Source organism: Erythrolamprus reginae, chromosome 6, assembly GCF_031021105.1.
Source record: "Erythrolamprus reginae isolate rEryReg1 chromosome 6, rEryReg1.hap1, whole genome shotgun sequence".
In the NCBI taxonomy this organism is placed as follows: Eukaryota; Metazoa; Chordata; class Lepidosauria; order Squamata; family Dipsadidae; genus Erythrolamprus; species Erythrolamprus reginae.
The window spans coordinates 15,612,610-15,629,655 of record NC_091955.1 but is presented as its reverse complement, the minus strand read 5'-3'; the positions used below and the strand labels follow the sequence as shown (position 1 = coordinate 15,629,655).

The window sequence follows — 17,046 nt, the reverse complement described above, 5'->3', positions numbered from 1 at the left end:
TTTCCCCAAAATAAGACCCTGTCTTATATTTTGTTGAACTCCGTAATAAGCGCTTGGCCTTATTTTTCTTTGGCCTTATTATTTTGGGGTGCGTGGAGCAAGATGGGGCTCTTCTTGCCATCTTACCTGATTTCCAGTTCTGTCTCCTTAACCTTAGAAACATAGAAGACTGACGGCAGAAAAAGACCTCATGGTCCATCTAGTCTGCCCTTATACTATTTCCTGTGTTTTATCTTAGGATGGATATATGTTTATCCCAGGCATGTTTAAATTCAGTTACAGTACTGTGGATTTACCAACCACGTCTGCTGGAAGTTTGTTCCAAGGATCTACTACTCTTTCAGTGAAATAATATTTCCTCACGTTGCTTTTGATCTTTCCCCCAACTAACTTCAGATTGTGTCCCCTTGTTCTTGTGTTCACTTTCCTATTAAAAACACTTCCCTCTTGAACCTTATTTAACCCTTTAATATATTTAAATGTTTCAATCATGTCCCCCCTTTTCCTTCTGTCCTCCAGACTATACAGATTGAGTTCATTAAGTCTTTCCTGATACGTTTTATGCTTAAGACCTTCCACCATTCTTGTAGCCCGTCTTTGGACCCGTTCAATTTTGTCAATATCTTTCTGTAGGTGAGGTCTCCAGAACTGAACACAGTATTCCAAATGTGGTCTCACCAGTGCTCTATATAAGGGGATCACAATCTCCCTCTTCCTGCTTATTATACCTCTAGCTATGCAGCCAAGCATCCTACTTGCTTTTCCTACTGCCTGACCACACTGCTCAACCATTTTGAGACTGTCAGAAATCACTACCCCTAAATCCTTCTCTTCTGAAGTTTTTGCTAACACAGAACTGCCAATGCAATACTCAGATTGAGGATTCCTTTTCCCCAAGTGCATTATTTTACATTTAGAAACATTAAACTGCAGTTTCCATTGCTTTGACCATTTATCTAGTAAAGCTAAATCATTTACCATATTACAGAGGAAATGGCATTTTCAGGGGAGGGCTTATTTTTGGAGAAACACGGTAGTAAACTTTTAACAGTTCCACATTGCTAAACTTAACCAGTTCTGATGGATGCCTATACCTTTAAAAATGTTAATCAGTCACTCTTTTCCTTCCCATTTGTACAGATGTTGCAGTGCTTGAAGCTGGGGGCTTTATCTCGAACTACTGCCAGCACACAGATGAATGTCCAGAGCTCACGGTCACATGCCATCTTCACTATCCACTTATGCCAGACTAGAGTTTGTTCACCACTTGATGCTGTAGGTATCTAAGGAAGTGATGTGGATTCTTTATTCTAGGCATATCTGTGCATCCAAACTTAATACATAAGTTATGTGGTGTTTTTAATGTCTTTGACTTTCAGAGGTCATTACATTAACTTAATATATTGGGAATATCTTTCAGCTGTATGAATCCTATAGCATAATTCAGTAAGGTCATGCTTGGATTTCTTAATTTAATTTTATTATTTAATTTTATTTATTTTATTATTTATTTATTTATTTTATTTATTTTATTTATTTTATTTATTTTATTTATTTTATTTATTTTATTTATTTTATTTATTTTATTTATTTTATTTATTTTATTTATTTTATTTATTTTATTTATTTTATTTATTTTATTTATTTTATTTATTTTATTTATTTTATTTATTTTATTTATTTTATTTATTTTATTTATTTTATTTATTTTATTTATTTTATTTATTTTATTTATTTTATTTATTTTATTTATTTTATTTATTTTATTTATCTTCCCAGCTTGTATAGGGGTGACTCTAGGCAGCTTACAATAATAAAAAAACATGAATCATTTTCATTTCTTTTCTTTTCTTCCAATCAAGCAAATCACTGTTTCCAGTTCCAATACAAAAAAGGATGCTAAGAGTGTAGAAAAGAGGAAAAATGGAGATCTCTGAAGGAGATGGAAGGTTTAGAACTAGGAAATATAAATAAAGTAAAACTGATAATATGGTCTAGAGCAGTGGTTCTCAGCCTTTCTAATGCTGCGACCCCTTAATACAGTTCCTCATGTTGTGGTGACCCCCAACCATAAGTCTAGTGTGAAATCTTCCAAAGAGCTTTAAGCTGATTGGCAGGAAGGTTAGAGGGACACCCCCACTGTAAAGGCCCGATTGGTTAGATTGTAAAAATATGTTCCAAGGTGCCAGAATAGAAGGTTTAGTTCCTAACACCATGGGAAATTTGTCTTTTCCCATGATCTTAGGCAACCCCTGTGAAAAGGTCATTCAACCCCCCCCAAGGGGTCCCAACCCCCAGGTTGAGAACCACTTATCTAGAGATTAAACTATGTGATAAACGGTTAAGGCAATGATGGCGAACCTATGGCAAGCGTGTCACAGATGGCATCCTGAGCCATATCTGAAGGCATGCAAGTTATTGCCATATGTCAGCACCAGCGCGTGCTGGCCAGCTGATTTTTTGGGCGCCTTTTCGACCGTTTTCAGAAACGAACTTCCAGTTGGCCCCTTGGCCCATTTTTTGCTGCCCCTAGGCTTCAATGAGCCCCTGTGCACATTCGCAGGGGGCAACGCAGGGGGAGGGGATGCACACACACAGAGGGGCAGTGGGGGGCTTGTGCGCATGTGCAGAGAAGGGCATGGGTATGGGCATGCACATGCGCGTGCACACCCTTTTGGCATGTGAGCCAAAAAAGGTTTGCCATCATTGGATTAAGGGAACTAGGTATGTGTAGCCTAGTTCAGGGGTAGGCAAAGTTGGCTCTTCTGTGACATGCGGACTTCAATTCCCAGAATTCCTGAGCTTACTTGATTGGCTCAGGAATTCTGGGAGTTGAAGTCCACAAGTGATAGAAGAACCAACTTTGCCTACCCCAGGCCTAGTTCATGATAGCTGTCTTCCAATACTTGAGGGGTAGTGGCAGAGAAGAGGAAATTGCCCTGAGGACAGGCAGGAAATAATGGGTGGAATCTTGTTAAAGAGAGATCCAATCTGGACTTAAGGAGAAATTTTCCAACAGTGAGAATAATTAATCAATGGAACAGCTTGCCTTCTGGAGTTAGGGCTGTTCCATCACTGGAGGTTTTCAAGGATAAATTGAACAACCATTGTCCAGAATGGTATAAGGTCGTCTTCCTTGAGCAAGGGTTTGTTTGTTTGTTTATCTATTCATCCATTCATCCATTCATTCAATCAATCAATCAATCAATCAATCAATCAATCAATCAATCAATCAATCAATCAATCAATCAATCAATCAATCAATCAATCAATCAATCAATCAATCAATCAATCAATCAATCAATCAATTTTTATACCTCCCAGGGCGGCTTATAACATAAATGAATGAATGAATGAATGAATGAATGAATAAATCGATAGATAGATAAACAAACAAACAAACAAACCCTTGCTCAAAGAAGACGAGAACTATAATGATCTGTGATTTTTAAAAAATAATTTTTAGTTACTTATTTTACTAGAATAGAATAGAATAGAATAGAATTTTTTATTGGCCAAGTGTGATTGGACACACAAGGAATTTGTCTTGGTTCATGTGCTGTCAGTGTACATAAAAGAAAATATATGTTTGTCAAGAATCATGTGGTACAACACTTAATGATTGTCATAGGGGTCAAATAAACAATGAAGAAACAATCAATATTAATAAAAATCTTGGGATACAAGCAACAAGTTACAGTCATACAGTCCTAGGTGGGAGGAAAAGGGTGATAGGAATGATGAGAAAAAACTAGTAGAAATAGAAGTGCAGACTTAGTAAAAAGTCTGACAGTGTTGAGGGAATTATTTGTTTAGCAGAGTGATGGCATTCGGGGAAAAACTGTTCTTATGTCTAATTGTCTTGGTGTGCAGTGCTTTGTAGCGACGTTTTGAGGGTAGGAATTGAAACAGTTTATGTCCAGGATGTGAGGGGTCAGTAAATATTTTCCCTGCCCTCTTTTTGACTCGTGCAGTATACAGTTCCCCAATGGAAGGCAGGTTGGCAGCAATTGTTTTTTCTGCAGTTGTTGTTGTTGTTGTTGTTCTCCTTCTCCTTCTCTCCTTCTCCTTCTCCTTCTCCTTCTCCTTCTCTCCTTCTCCTTCTATAATTTGACATAATTCTTTTTTTCTTCTGTTGCTTTTTGTTCTGTTGTAGGACAATGTGACAGACAACAGAATAATAATGGAGTCCTCTCAGATGAATGAGTTTGAAACTCTTACCGCTAAGTTTCATTTTGTGGATCTGGCAGGATCAGAACGATTAAAACGTACAGGGGCAACTGGAGAACGAGCCAAAGAAGGCATATCTATTAATTGTGGACTTGTAAGTTTAAATTCCTACAATGTCAGTTATCACACCCACAAAAGGGGATATAGAAATCTTTAATATAGAAGATGATTTTTAAAAAAATAACGTCAACCTGCTGGCTTTCTTGCGTAATGCAAGTGTTCTGGTCTGTCAGCAAAATCAGATGTGGAAGTATGGGAATCAGAGTCAACATCAAGGCAAATTGAGAGCTCCGAAGAGGAAGAGGGAGACAGGGACAGCCCTCAGCTGGAGAATCAACAGTAGTATTGGGCTAATCCGTTGAAGTTTGGGTTCGGCGGGTTCGGACGAACTTGACGTCAGAGTTCGGGTAGGTTCGCCGAACCCGAACCCCAACACCCCTGGCCCAGCAAGAGGCAAAGCGCTGGAGGGGGGGTGTCAGGCTCCGGGAGCCGCCAAAAATCCCTGCCCCTAGTTCTCTCATTTTGGTGGCTCCTGCCCACCGCCTGCTTGAAGCTGCCAGCCGGGATCCTGAATAGCCGGCCGTCAGAACCTGCCTCCCCATCCCTCTGGCCCGGCATGAGGTGAAGCGCTGGGGAGGGGGGAGGTCAGGTTCCGGGTCTGGAGTTGCCTCTCCTGCCCCCCCAAGCCGAGTCGGTGGCTTGAGCCTCAGAGCCCTCCCCGCCTCCCACTCCCGCGAACGCCGAACCTGAACACGGACTTCTGGAAATGTCTGGGTTCGGGTTCAGTATGCCGAACCCCGCAAAGTTCTGCACGGACCCGAACTATGCAAGTTCAGTTCACCCAACACTAATCAACAGCCCTTAGGTCTGGAGGTCACTGATGAGGAAGAGGATGAACAGTTAGGCCCAGTGCCAGATCTGCAGATGTGCAGCAGGCAGAGGAGAGGAGAGCAGTGGAAATCTATGGGCCGATCCTTGGGATGGAAGAGCCACCGCTACTAGCGAAGCCCCACCATAACTCTGGGGATAAAAGGCAGTGGGCGGAGATGAATAAACATGGCAGACAACCTGCCAGACAAACTTGTTACTCTGTGTTGAGAGAGAAACTTTTTGCCAGGGCTGCTAGCGCTCCTAATAAAGGAATAACTGATTTAAATACAGAGGATTTGTTGTGTTTTGGGAGCTAGGTCGGAACAGCAGGACTAGAACTTAAAGCCATGATGGTGCTGTGGTTAGAATGTGGTATTGCAGGCTAACTCACTGCTCATTGCCCCAGAGAATAGAATAGAATAGAATAGAATTTTTATTGGCCAAGTGTGATTGGACACACAAGGAATTTGTCTTGGTGCATATGCTCTCAACGTACATAAAATAAAATATACATTTGTCAAGAATCATGTGATACAACACTTAATGATTGTCATAGGGGTCAAATAAGCAATGAAGAAGCAATATTAATAAAAATCTTAGGATATACGCAACAAGTTACAGTCATACAGTCAACATGGGAGGAAATGGGTGATAGGAATGATGAGAAAAACTAGTAGAATAGAAGTGCAGATTTAGTAGAAAGTCTGACAGTTTTGAGGGAATTATTTGTTTAGTAGAGTGATGGCGTTCGGGAAAAAACTGTTCTTGTGTCTAGTTGTCTTGGTGTGCAGAGTTCAATGCTTCTGGTAAAACGAAGACCCAGATTGTTGGGGACAATATGCTGATTCTGTAAACCGCTTAGAAAGGGTTATAAAGCACTGTGAAGATATACATATAGGTCTAAGTGCTGTTGCTGCTTCCTGCTCCCCAATAAACTTGAATCATTTCATAGAAGGATCTTGTCAATTTCTCATGTTGCCTTTCTCCTCTAAAGATTTATAAACAGAATGCAATATCAGCTGAAACTAAGGTATTCAATTCACGAAAAGCTTCCTGCCCATTAAAAAACAAAACAAAACTGCCCTTAAATTTGCAGAGCTTTTGTATATGAGAAGATATTTTTCTCCACAGCTTATGTTACACAGTTCTTGAGCTACTTTATTTTTTGGCAGTGATGTTGTGATTTCATTTTGCTTACATACGTTTGTGAAGGTTTTCTCTTTTTGTTCGACCAATGAGATTTTTATATTTTCAGCTGGCATTGGGCAATGTAATAAGTGCCCTGGGAGATAAGAGCAAGAAGGTGACTCATGTACCATACAGAGATTCAAAATTAACACGGCTATTGCAAGATTCTCTTGGAGGGAATAGGTATGAGCAAATATTTAATTACATAAATCTTGTTTGAAAGCAAGAATGAAAAACTTTGACCTACTGCTGTTTATCTGCGTTTAAATATTTTTTGTACTTTAAAAAACATGTTAAATGGCAAATTCTTTTTATGACCTTGCAAATCATACATCATATAGCCATTTATTTTTAAGAATAAACAGAAATAAAACTGGTTTTGTAGAATACAAATAAATTATTTTCTTTTTAAAAAATCACATCTTCCAAGGAAGATAGAATAATAGAGTTGGAAGGAACCTTGGAGGTCTTCTAGTCAATCCCCCTGCTCAAGCAGGAGACCCTATGCCATTTCAGATAAATGTTTTTGAAAGCTTCCAGTGATAGAGTACCCAAAATTTCTATAATACAACCAAGCTATTCCATTGGTTGTATTCCCAAGTCCTTCCAAGTCCTTCGGGATCGGGTGACATAGAAGTTGAATAGATAGATAGATAGATAGATAGATAGATAGATAGATAGATAGATAGATAGATAGATGATAGGGAGGTAGATAGATAGATAGATAGATAGATAGATAGATAGATGATAGGTAGGTAGGTGGGTGGGTGGATGGATGGATGATAGATAGATAGATGATAGGTAGGTAGGTAGGTAGGTGGATGGATGATAGATAGATAGGTAGATGATAGGTAGGTGGGTGGGTGGGTGGGTGGATGATAGATAGATAGATAGATAGATAGATAGTAGGTAGGTAGATAGACAGACAGACAGACAGGTGGATGATAGATAGATAGATAGATAGATAGATAGATAGTAGGTAGACAGACAGACAGACAGACAGATGATAGATAGATAGATAGATAGATAGATAGATAGATAGATAGATAGATAGATAGATAGATCTCACCATTAGGAATTTCCTCCCTAGGTATAGGTTTCTTCTCTCCTTGGTTAGTTTCCATACATGGTTTCTTGTCTTGCCTTTTGGTGCTTTGAAAAATAGGTTGACCCCCCTTGTCCTTGTAGGAGCCCCTTAAACATTGGAACACTGTTATCATGTCTCCCCAGTCTTTTTTTCATTAGACTAGATATGCCCAATTCCTGTAACTGTTCTTTGTATGTTTTAGCCTCCAGCTCCCTAATAATTCTTGTTGCTCTTCTTTGCACTCTTTTTTTTCAGAATCTCAACATTTCTTTATATCGTGATGACCAGAACTAGATGCAGTATTCCAAGTGTGGTCTTACCAAAGCTTTGTGAAGTGGTACTAGAACTTCACATGATCTTGATTTTGCCCCTTTGTTAATGCAGTCTACGATTGCATTGGCTTTTTGGTTGCTGTTGCGATTTCAGCCCTGAAGTGTGACAACCCTGGAGCCATCTTGGAAGCTCCAGGGCTGTCACACAACGGCACTGACACTGCACACTGTTCATTCATGTTTAAGTGATTGTTCCACTAGCACTTTGACCCCTCTCACACTTACTGGCATTAAGCCAATTTTCACCTATGGAGTTGGTTTTTCTTACCTAAGTGTAAGAATTGGATTTCATTTTGTTAATAGGGCCCAGTGCAGGGGTGCGCTGCTAGCCAGAACGCTAAATTGGGCTCGCCGCCAAGGCTCGTGAGTGCTTGCGGGGCCAGCGCGATTTTGCTTCTGTACCTGTGGAGATAGCAAAATCGCGCACGGAGCCCGTGCTTCTGCGAGGGTTTTTTGCTTCCGCGCATGCTGAAACACGGGTGCACCTGCAGATCCGTGCGTGATTTTGCTATCTCCACAGCTGCAGAAGCAAAATAGCGCTGGCCCCGCAAGCACTCACGGCGGTGGCCCCGCAAGCACTCACGGCGGCAGCAAGCCCAATTTAGTGTTCTGGCTGGAGCCCCTCCCCTGACCTAGGGTTCAAATCTGTCAAGATCATATTACATCTTGAGCTTGTCTTCTGGGGTTTTGACTATTCCTATCAGGTTGGTGCCGTCTACAAATGTGATGAGTTCCCCTTCAGTCTCCTCATCAAGATCATTTATGAAGTTATTGAAGAGTACTGTGCCTAAATGGAACCTTTGAGTAACCCACTTATTTGAGTGAATGTAATATTGGAAGTTCTAGCTGTGAGGCTATCTAGCTCAGGGGTCTCCAACCTTAGTAACTTTTAAGACCTGTGGACTTCAACTCCCAGAATTCCAAAGCCACCTTTGTTGGCTGAGGAATTCTGGAAGTTGAAGTCCACAGGTCTTAAAGTTGCCAAGGTTGGAGGCCCCTGAGCTAGCTGATAATTGTGTTTTTATGAAGACTGTATCTCTGCATGTGCACTTTATTGGCTATTCCGTCTTTTTAATATGCTATTTAAAATCGCAACAAAGAAAAAAATTCAGGAGAGGAAAATTCTACAGCAATTCTACACTTTTCATCCAAAATGGCTTTTGGCACTCAAATACTCTTTACATTTTGTTGAGAAAATGCATTAAATGATTTTGTTTATATATGAAATCTAAACTTGCTGGACCAATTGCAGAGAAATTGTGAATGTGTTATTCCTGATTTGCCATCAAATCTGAGAATATGTAATTGCAATTATTATCACTTTGTACAGTAGCCAGGTTGCAAAATGACAGAGATTTCTGTCAAGATTTGGTCTCTTCTATCAATGTCATTGTAATCAAGCTTTTGTTTATTAATGCCTGGCAACCAATATGTTTTTTAAGAGTTGTTTCCAAATGATGTGTAGCAGCTCTTTTTTGCCTCCAGCCAAACAGTCATGATCGCTTGCGTAAGCCCTTCCGACAGAGACTTCATGGAAACGTTGAACACCTTAAAGTACGCAAACCGAGCAAGAAATATCAAGAATAAAGTGATGGTTAATCAGGACAGGGCTAGCCAGCAGATCAATGCTCTGCGAAGTGAGATAACTCGATTGCAGTTGGAACTCATGGAATATAAAACGGTAACATTTATTGGGATTTGTTCTCTTTTTCAAATAAAAGCGAATTTATTATAATTATCATAATGGGAATAATTACACTTTGAAAATGCCTCGTTTGTCCCCCTCCCTCTGCCTCAAGTGCCAGAGTGAACTGCCTTAGGATTGGCAGACAGGTTTACCCAGTGCACCTTTTACCTTTGAATCCAAGGTCATCATCTTTATCATTCTAATTCATGCATGTTGCTGTCTGTAAAAGGCCCAAGTTGCAGGAAGGAATTCACAGCTACCCTGTTTCCCCAAAAGTAAGTCATCCCCAAAAGTAAGACATAGGAAAGGTTTTATGGAATTACTTAGTATAAGGCATCCCCTGAAAGTAAGACGTAGGAGACGTTTCGTTTCACAGCATTCCCGAACAGAACACATATAACACTGCTGTCCATAAATTGCATCCCAAAATGCTGCATCAATCAGATTTAAAATGCATCCAACATGCGTGTTTGGATGCGTTTTTGCCGCAGCAGGATACAGGATACAATTCATTGGAAAAAAATAAGACATCCCCTGAAAATAAGACGTAGCACATCTTTGGGAGCAAAAATTAATATAAGGCGCTGTCTTATTTTCAGGGAAACACAGTAGCAGGAATAAAAGCACAGATAGTCCATGTTTAGCAGCTTCTTTGTTTAGAGCAAGGATCGGCAGCCTTAAACAGTCAAGGAGCCTAATTCGGCCTAATTATTTTCTTTTCCAGACCAGCTCCCAGCAAGCGGTGCAGGTGGTGGTGCAAGAGCTTCTGACGTTTGTGCACAGCTTGCTTGGAGCTGGCCTGGAAAGGAAAAATAACAGTCAGGTTAGGCAGGACTCGCCCCACCCAGGTCCCTCCGAATGGGTCTCTCTACATAGCCTTCTTGTTGAACTACCCCAAAAGGAGCCCGCCCTACAATCTCTTCTGAGCTCCTGCTCTTTCCTGCGTGAACGAGCTGGGGGCGCGAAAAGCACTTCCCCTCTACTTGCATGCTGTTACTGGCTCTGCACAAACATAAACACACACACACTAAGACCAACAAGATGCTGCTACCCAGGGCAACCGGTCGCTACCTGGGTGCAGGCGGGTGTGAAGAGCCGGTAATAAACAACATGCAGGTAGCGGAGAAGAGCTTTTAGTGGTCCAGCTTATTCTCTGCACAAAGCGGGTGCTTGGAAGGGCTCAAAGGGTAAACTCCTTTTGGGTGGGCGATCAATGTTGGGTCGTATAATTCAGCATGGAACTTATATAGGGAGGCCCATTCGGTGGGACCTGGGTGGGGCAAATCCCTTTTGGAGGACAGGGAAGACGGGAAGACTACGACCCGGTCAGGCCCCCCCCCCCCCCAACTTTTGGATTTCTCCCTCCTTCTCTCCTCACCACTCCAGGAAGGAAGCAGCAGCGGCGGGTGATGGCTGGAAATGGCTGGGAAGCTTGGGCTCCTTTTCTCCCTATATGATTGCATAGCTTAAGGCAGTGATTTTCAACCTTTTTTGATCCACGACACATTTTTTACATTTACAAAACCCTGAGGCACATTGAGGGGGGGGGGGGGGGCTAAAAAAAATTTGGACAAATTTTTTTCTCTCTCTTCCTCCCTTTCGCTCTATTTCTCTCTCTCTCCCTCTTTCTCTCCCTTCCTCTTTTTTCTCTCTCCATCCCTTTCTTTCTCCCTTCCTTCCTCTCTTTTTTGATCTTTCTCCCTCCCTCCCTCTGTCTTTCTCTCTCCCACCTTCCCTCTCTTTCTCTCTCTCTCTCTTTCTTTCTCTTTCTTTCCCTCTCTCCCTTGCTCTCTTGCTTTCTCTCTCTTGTTCTTTCTCTTTCTTTCTCTCTTTCTTTCTCTCTCTCTTGTTTTCTTTCTTTCTCTCTTTCTTTCTTTCTTTCTTTCTCTCTCTCTCTTTCTCTCTTTTTCTTTCTCTCTCTCTTTCTTTCCCTCTCTCTCTTGCTCTCTTGCTTTCTCTCTCTCTTGTTCTTTCTCTTTCTTTCTTTCTCTCTTTCTTTCTCTCTCTCTTGTTTTCTTTCTCTCTTTCTTTCTTTCTCTCTCTCTTTCTTTCTCTCTCTTTTTCTTTCTCTCTCTTTTTCTTTCCCTCTCTCTCTTGCTCTCTTTCTTTCTCTCTTGTTCTTTCTCTTTCTTTCTTTCTCTCTTGCTTTCTCTCTCTCTTGTTTTCTTTCTCTCTTTCTTTCTTTCTCTCTCTCTCTTTCTTTCTCTCTCTCTTTCTTTCCCTCTCTCTCTTGCTCTCTTGCTTTCTCTCTCTCTTGTTCTTTCTCTTTCTTTCTTTCTCTCTTGCTTTCTCTCTCTCTTGTTTTCTTTCTTTCTCTCTTTCTTTCTTTCTCTCTCTCTTGTTTTCTTTCTCTCTCTGAGTTTCACGGCACACCTGACCATATCTCACGGCACACTAGTGTGCCGCGGCACACTGGTTGAAAAACACTGGCTTAAGGGATGGAAATTATGGTACTAATTACCATTGTTAAGTGGGGTCTTTCTGAATCATGTAAGAGTATTTGAGCACATTTGAAGCGTGTATAAAACATTTTACTATAATTTTATTCCAAACAAACTGTAATTCAAGTGGTCAGAACTAGATAAGTTGCTACATTGACAGTTTTCATGGGTTTTTCTTTAGAAGAGTTCTTGTTAAGTTTAGCCCTTGGTAAAATCCTTGCTCTCTTTTTCTTTTTTTAAAGGGTAAAAAGATCATTGATGAGGAAGGTGTGGAAAGTATTAATGACATGTTTCATGAAAACGCCATGCTGCAAACGGAGAACAACAATCTGCGAGTTAGGATAAAGGCAATGCAAGAGACTATAGATGCTTTGAGAGCTCGAATCACACAGGTTTCCTGTGATCAGGTCAACCAGGTCCTTGCTAGAGCAGGTAATGTGTACTATTATCACTTAAATTGCTGTATGAATTAAGCTCTGTAAGAAGTTCTGGTGGGTTTGCTAGAAAAAGGAAAAAAAATAGATCCAAATGCACAGGTGCAGAATAGGTGGTACCTGGTTGAAGAGGTAGTAACTCTGAGAGAGATCTAGATGTCCTAGTGGACCCCCACTTAAGTATGAGCCAGCAGTATATTGCAGCTACGAAAAGAGCCAATACAGTCTTGGACTGCATCAACAGAGGGATAGAGCCTCGGTGGTGCAGTGGTTAGAGTGCCAGCTACTTCTGCTGATCACCAGCTGCCAGCTGTTTGGCAGATCAAATCTCAGTAGGTTCAAGGTTGACTCATCCTTCCATCCTTCCAAGGTTAGTAAAATGAGGACCCAGATTGTTGCAGGCAATATGCTTACTCTCTGTAAACCGCTTAGAGAGGGCTGTACAGCACTGTGAAGCAGTATGTAAGTCTAAATGCTAAATGCTATTGCTATAGTATCAAGATCATGTGAAGTGATAATAATGCTGCACTGGTGAGGCCACACTTGGAATACCACACCCAATTCGGGTTATTGTGGTATGTTGAGACTCTAGAAAAGGTAACATGAAAGAGCAACGAAGATGATAAGGACCCTGGTGGCTAAATTGTATGATGGACGGTTGAGGGAGCTATTTATGGCTACTATCAAACAGAAGGATTAAGGAGTCTGTGATAATTGTCTTCCAGTACTTGAGGGGCTGTCACAGAGAAGAGGTGATTGACTTATTTTCAAAAGCGCCAGAGGGCAGGACAAGAAGTAATGGGTGGAAGCTTGTTAAAGAGAGATCCAACCTAGAAGTAAGAAGAGTTTTCTGACAATGGGAATAATTAATGGAATAATTTGCTTCCCAGAATTGTGGGTGGTTAGTCACTGGAGGTTTTCAAAAATGATTGGGCAACCATTTGAATGGGATGGCATAAGGCTGCTGCCTTGAGCTGGGTGTTATGACCCGCCAGCAGCCCATGCAGCTGATAACGGATCCCGTTTGAGAGGAGACCGACTTAGTGGCCTATGCAGCTGGCACCTGAGTCAGACAGTGAGGAGGCCGGCAAGGACTCTGTCATAGACAGAGATTCAGCCAGGGTCTTCGGAACCTCCAGCACCTCATAGCAGTGATGAGGAAGAAGAGGCTTCTCTTCTTATTGCACAAGCACGCAGAGCTGCCAAAAGGCAAGACTTGTTACTCGAGAGGAGGTCTACTTGGGAGTAAGACTTGGGGCTAATTGGCCACTCCCCTAGTCTATTTAAGGAAAGCAAGAGGCAGTTGAATCTCTGCAGGAAACAACATTTGAAATTCGTGTGTTTGTTATGGTGCCTCCTGTCTGGAAAATGTCTGCTCTGCTTATCTGCTTTGGTTTCTTTATTGAAGACAACTTCTAGGCATTTTGCCAAACTTTGTGAACTATCATATACTAATTGCTATTCTATGAGTTAAGACTTTTTGAACTTATGCCAACTGTTAATGATGACTAATTAACAGTTGGGCTTTTCCAAGAAAATACTGCTTTGAGGTTTGTGTGTGTGTGACCTCTACTAAGACAGTTATTAGTATACGGTTATTGATTAAAATAAGTTTGAACAAACTGTGTTTGCTACATTCTTAGCTGGGGCAGAATACTGGGGTTGAACTGGAAGACCTCCAAGGTCCCTTCAAACCCAATCATTCTGTGAAACTTCAGGAAACTGGTTTATTTAAATGTTTTGATATCCTTGCGCAAGTATGGTATATTTAAAAACCATGTGCTTTGCGTCCATCTAATATTCAACTTAACTCAATCTTGTTCTTCTTACAGGAGAGGGTAATGAAGAAATCAGTAATATGATTCATAACTACATCAAAGAAATTGAGGATCTCAGGTAGTATCTGATACAGTTATAATTTTGGCTTGGTTGTGTAGGATTAGAATATAAAGCAGTGGTTCTCAACCTTTCTAATGCCGCGATACAGTTCCGCATGTTGTGATTACCCCAACCATAAGTCTAGCGCCAGTTCTCCTAACAGAGCTTTAAACTGATTGGCAGGAAGGTCAGAGGGACACCCCCACTGCAAACACCTGATTGGTCGGATTGTAAAAATATGTTCCAAGATGCCAGAATAGAAGCTTTAGTTCCTAACACCATGGGAAATTTGTCTTTTCCCATGGTCTTCCCCTATGAAACGGTTGTTCAACCCCCAAAGGGGTCCCGAGCCCCAGGTTAAGAACCACTGATATAAAGGATTGTAGCTATTTTTTAATATTTGAGACAGTCTCTCAAGTTCCAGAGTTCACAGCCAGCATGTTTTTTTTTTCATTAGGAGGGCATAATATTTGAACCCAGACAAATTGTGACAGTCTAAACTCTTATTTATGAAGTAGGCTGATTTATTTAATAATTTGTGATTAGTAAGATGTAGGCAAGATGTAGTATACCATATATTGTAACACTAAATTGTAGTTGAGTCAATTTTTCAATCTCTCCCATACAACTGTGCTAAAATAAAATAAAACAAATAAATAATTTGAGTTCTCATATCTCACTAAGCCATTGCTTCTTTGAAGCAGCTTTTATAAGTTCAATTCATTAATCATGTTACTGAATTATTTCCAAGGAAAACTGGTTTTGCACTGTGGTTTACTAATCTTAGAAACTAATCTTATTTTCTCATGCTGATGAACGAAAAGCTTACAGACACTGGCCATATATCTATTGGCTTGTCCATATTCTTTTAACAGCATGTAAGAGTTTGGTACGAAGAAGAAAACTACTTTGTTAAAAATGTTATACAGTAGTCCCTCACCTATCGCTGGTGTTACATTCCAGACCTGGCCGCGATAGGTGAAATCCGCGATGGGGAATTTATCGACTGATAGTACTTATTTGAGTATTTATATTGTAATTGTTTGGTAAGTTTTCATTGTTTTAAGTGTTTATAAACCCTTCCCACACAGTATTTATTTTAGATACAGTACAGTGGTACCTCAAGATACGAACCCCTCGTCTTACGAACAACTCGTGATACGAACCCGGGGTTCAGAAAAAATTTGCCTCTTCTTACGAACTTTTTTCGTGTTACGAACGCAAAATCCGAACTTCTGGGTTTGGTGTTTGGAGGCTCCTGGGAAGCCGCCCGGCTGTTTTAAAAGGTGACAGCCGGGCGGCAGCGTTTTTTTGCGGGTTTTTTTTTTTTTTGCACGGATTAATTGACTTTACATTGTTTCCTATGGGAAACAATGTTTCATCTTACGAACCTTTCATGTTACGAACCTCCCCCTGGAACCAATTAAGTTCGTATCTTGAGGTTCCACTGTATTTAAATACAGTATTTACAATTTTAGATTTTTTTTAAAAAAAAACCTGCCAATCGAGTTCGGCGGGCTGTTTAAATCTGCCGATCGACTTCCTCAGAAACCCGCGATGAAGTGAAGCCGCAGTAGGTGAAGCGCGGTATAGCGAGGGACTACTGTATAATGATACCAATGTTATTGCTATTACTGTTTGTCTATCTTCATGCAGTTCGGCGTGCCGCTTTTTGCATTTATGTGAACGAATTGATTAGAATTTTGAATAAGCGATTGCATTCTTAATTAGTTAATTTTTTATTTGAGTTTTTCTCTGCTGCCTTCCCAATATGTTTTTCTTCTTCAAGAGCTAAGCTACTCGAAAGCGAAGCAGTGAACGAAAACCTTCGGCGAAACTTGTCAAGAGCTTCATCAAGGTCAACATTCTTTGGTGGAACCTCAGCATTTTCTGCTTCGATGCTTCCCTCTGATAAGGAGACGATTGAAATCCTAGATATGGCAAAAAAAGATTTAGAAAAACTGAAGAAAAAAGAAAGGAAGAAGAAGAAAAGGTAGAAATTAAAACAGAACATTGAATGCTTCTTAACTATCTGAAATCTTTAATTAGATTATTTATTTGAATCTTGACATCCATCTTGCAAACAAGCTAGGACTTTATGATCCAATGAGTCTGGCACACAACTCTTATATTTTTAAGACAATAGCGAATAACATTCTTGAAGATACATTTAAATCAGGAAAACTTCTTTGGATTTAAATTTGAAAATAAAACAGGTAACATGTACAGGTTAAATTTGCATAGGATGCTTACCGTGTTTGTGGTGAACAGTGTATTGTGGGAACCTATCCAGTGTAGTTAGTTTATAGTTGAGTCTTGTGAACCCAGGCAGTTGGCTAATTCAGTTAATAGTTGTTAAGGTACACCATGGAATACTGTAATGTGTCATAGAATCACAACCATAATCTACATGCTAGATTTACATGCTGATTTGGGTAGCTATTAGGATTTCCTTTAATGTTGAGATTGGCATATTTTGGGTGTTTTTTTCCCATACTCAATTTATATCTGCCTTTCTGTGTCACTTCATTTCATATTACTTTATATTTGTATTATTTTGCCATTCCATAACATCTTAAAAACAAATAATCCTATACCGAATTATTATATAATCAAGGATCCAAGAAATATTGTATATAAATACCGGTTCATCAAGAGTATATCATTTTTCTTTCTAAACTGAGAGCCACTCATAACTTTTGAATTATACTTTAAGGGGTTTCTTTTTCAAAAGTGGCCCTAGGACAAACACTAAACTTGATTTCTTTTTATTTGCACTCATAGTTAATTAAATGTAACTAGGACTTTCTCTGCACTTTCAAGATTTGGTGGAAGAACAACACAGAATACTATTGCAGGTCCCTGTCCCCCCCTTTTCTACAAACAGTGAGACATTAAA

General features: G+C 40.2%; 1 protein-coding gene across 7 annotated transcripts in view; it reads left to right on the top strand.

Annotated features, from left to right (window-relative positions):
- Positions 1-17,046, top strand: part of KIF21A (kinesin family member 21A) — a 135,445-nt gene that overhangs the window by 56,126 nt on the left and 62,273 nt on the right. For all 7 annotated transcript variants that reach the window (XM_070755331.1, XM_070755328.1, XM_070755325.1 and 4 more), the window contains exons 5-11: positions 1,141-1,275; positions 4,157-4,324; positions 6,356-6,471; positions 9,193-9,388; positions 12,078-12,267; positions 14,102-14,165; positions 15,937-16,140. In XM_070755331.1, coding sequence (XP_070611432.1) covers positions 1,141-1,275; positions 4,157-4,324; positions 6,356-6,471; positions 9,193-9,388; positions 12,078-12,267; positions 14,102-14,165; positions 15,937-16,140 — 1,073 coding nt within the window. The remainder of the gene's footprint in view (positions 1-1,140; positions 1,276-4,156; positions 4,325-6,355; positions 6,472-9,192; positions 9,389-12,077; positions 12,268-14,101; positions 14,166-15,936; positions 16,141-17,046) is intronic.